This window comes from Lepidothrix coronata, unplaced genomic scaffold (genome assembly GCF_001604755.1).
Source record: "Lepidothrix coronata isolate B3197 unplaced genomic scaffold, Lepidothrix_coronata-1.0 Scaffold211, whole genome shotgun sequence".
Taxonomy (NCBI): Eukaryota; Metazoa; Chordata; class Aves; order Passeriformes; family Pipridae; genus Lepidothrix; species Lepidothrix coronata.
The window spans coordinates 1,073,419-1,074,920 of NW_016690391.1; the positions used below are offsets into that span (position 1 = coordinate 1,073,419).

Sequence of the window (1,502 nt, forward strand, 5' to 3'; positions counted from 1 at the left end):
GGATACCGGGACCAGCTGGGTGAGAGGTGCCACTAAACACCCGGGGTTTAGTCTCTTTGGGGTAAAACCCCCTAATTCTTAAGCCTATTTGCAATAGAAACTAGTTCTGATTGCACTAGTCCGTTGTACCTGGGGTTCAAAAGGCACAATAAATAATAATTATAAACACATGTAGTTCAAAAGGCATAAAGAGGTACTTAGGATCAACATATCTACTGGCGAAAGATTTAGTAAAAGAAAAACTAGGCTGCAAGAAAAAAGCTTCCTTTTGCAGTTTTGTCAGTGGGTTTTTGATTTTTTTGAGCTTGTTTTCTTGTTTCCTCTGATCTGGTTTATTTCGCAAACATTTAAGCTCAAATGAGCAACAGCAGGAAAAAAAAGCAACAGCTGGGTGCAAAGAATCAGTGTGGGACTAAGGGTTCACGTGCTTTAGGCGTGTGTGCACACACGTGTGTAAAAGCATCACTTCTTTTCAGGGCTGCATTGTATCACACAAGCAGTAAAATCAAATTTCTTCCTGTTTTCATACACTTCCCGTGCATCATTTACCAGGAACCTGCTCCAAGTCCAGTGAGTGGCAGAAGACAGATTAATTGTGGCTCCGGATGATTTATTTTCACTCCAATTTTCCAGCTCCTTACACTGGTTTGAAGTGCCAGTGTCCACTGTTTGAGCCGTCCACGGTGAAAATGAACAGCACAGCTGAGCAGTAAAAAAAGAGTTTTGCTTCCAAATCAGAGCAAGTGGGAAGGCACAAGCTTTGAGGAAGGAAAAATGCGGTTCCTTCCCAATTCCTGACTTGCAGAGGGGTCACAGTCACGGATAATGCTGGAGAGACAGAGCTGGGCTGGGCTGAGGGGAAAAGAGGGGAAGTGAAAGTGCACAGCACAGGGAAGGTGTCAAAGGGAACAAGGCTCCATAAAGTGCCTCAGCCATCTGACTGACACAATTCCATGGGCCCATGGACTCTGGATTTACCAGGATTGCTGCCTCGTTGCTGAAACAAAGGAGCAGGTGGTGAAACTCCTGCTGTCACTACCATGTCCTTCCCCTCTGGCATCCCTGCCAACCTGGATGGTTTTGCCTGTCTTTCCGTTAAGTAAGGACTTTAAATGTGGATTTAAGTCCTGAAGTGTAGCATTTGGTCTCAGTGCACTCAGAAGGAAAAGGGAACTATAAAGGTGACTCCCGGTGGGGGCTGGAGAAAGAAAGGCTGATAAAAGCCACCAATTTTTTCCCTTTAATTTCTTACGGTTGAAAACCATGTGTCCCTGCTGCTCATTCTTGTGTGTCTGCTCCCGTGCTTTGTTCCATGGTTCCCTGTTCCTCCAGCTGCTGCTCAGATCCCTGCATCACAAGCTCAGCCTCACTCAGGATCTCAGGGGTGGTTTGCTGGCCCAGCAGGGCCTGGCTGCCCTCTGAGGGGCTCTGTGGGGCAGGGACTGGGCTCTCTGTCCCTGCTGCTCTTTCCTGCATTTCCGCAGCTGTGGTTTCTCCCAGGT

General features: G+C 47.2%; 2 protein-coding genes across 5 annotated transcripts in view; one reads left to right on the plus strand and one right to left on the minus strand.

Annotated features, from left to right (window-relative positions):
- Positions 1-1,496, minus strand: part of LOC108506274 (golgin subfamily A member 6-like protein 22) — an 8,782-nt gene extending 7,286 nt beyond the window's left edge. For 2 of the 4 annotated variants that reach the window (XM_017833110.1, XM_017833109.1), the window contains exon 1: positions 1,299-1,496. In XM_017833110.1, the coding sequence (XP_017688599.1) occupies positions 1,299-1,476 (178 nt within the window). In that variant the 5' untranslated portion in view covers positions 1,477-1,496. The remainder of the gene's footprint in view (positions 1-1,298) is intronic. The other 2 variants (XM_017833113.1, XM_017833111.1) reach the window with 2 other exon arrangements.
- Positions 1-1,502, plus strand: part of LOC108506275 (bromodomain-containing protein DDB_G0280777-like) — a 22,935-nt gene that overhangs the window by 14,828 nt on the left and 6,605 nt on the right. The gene's annotated exons all lie outside the window — the stretch shown is intronic.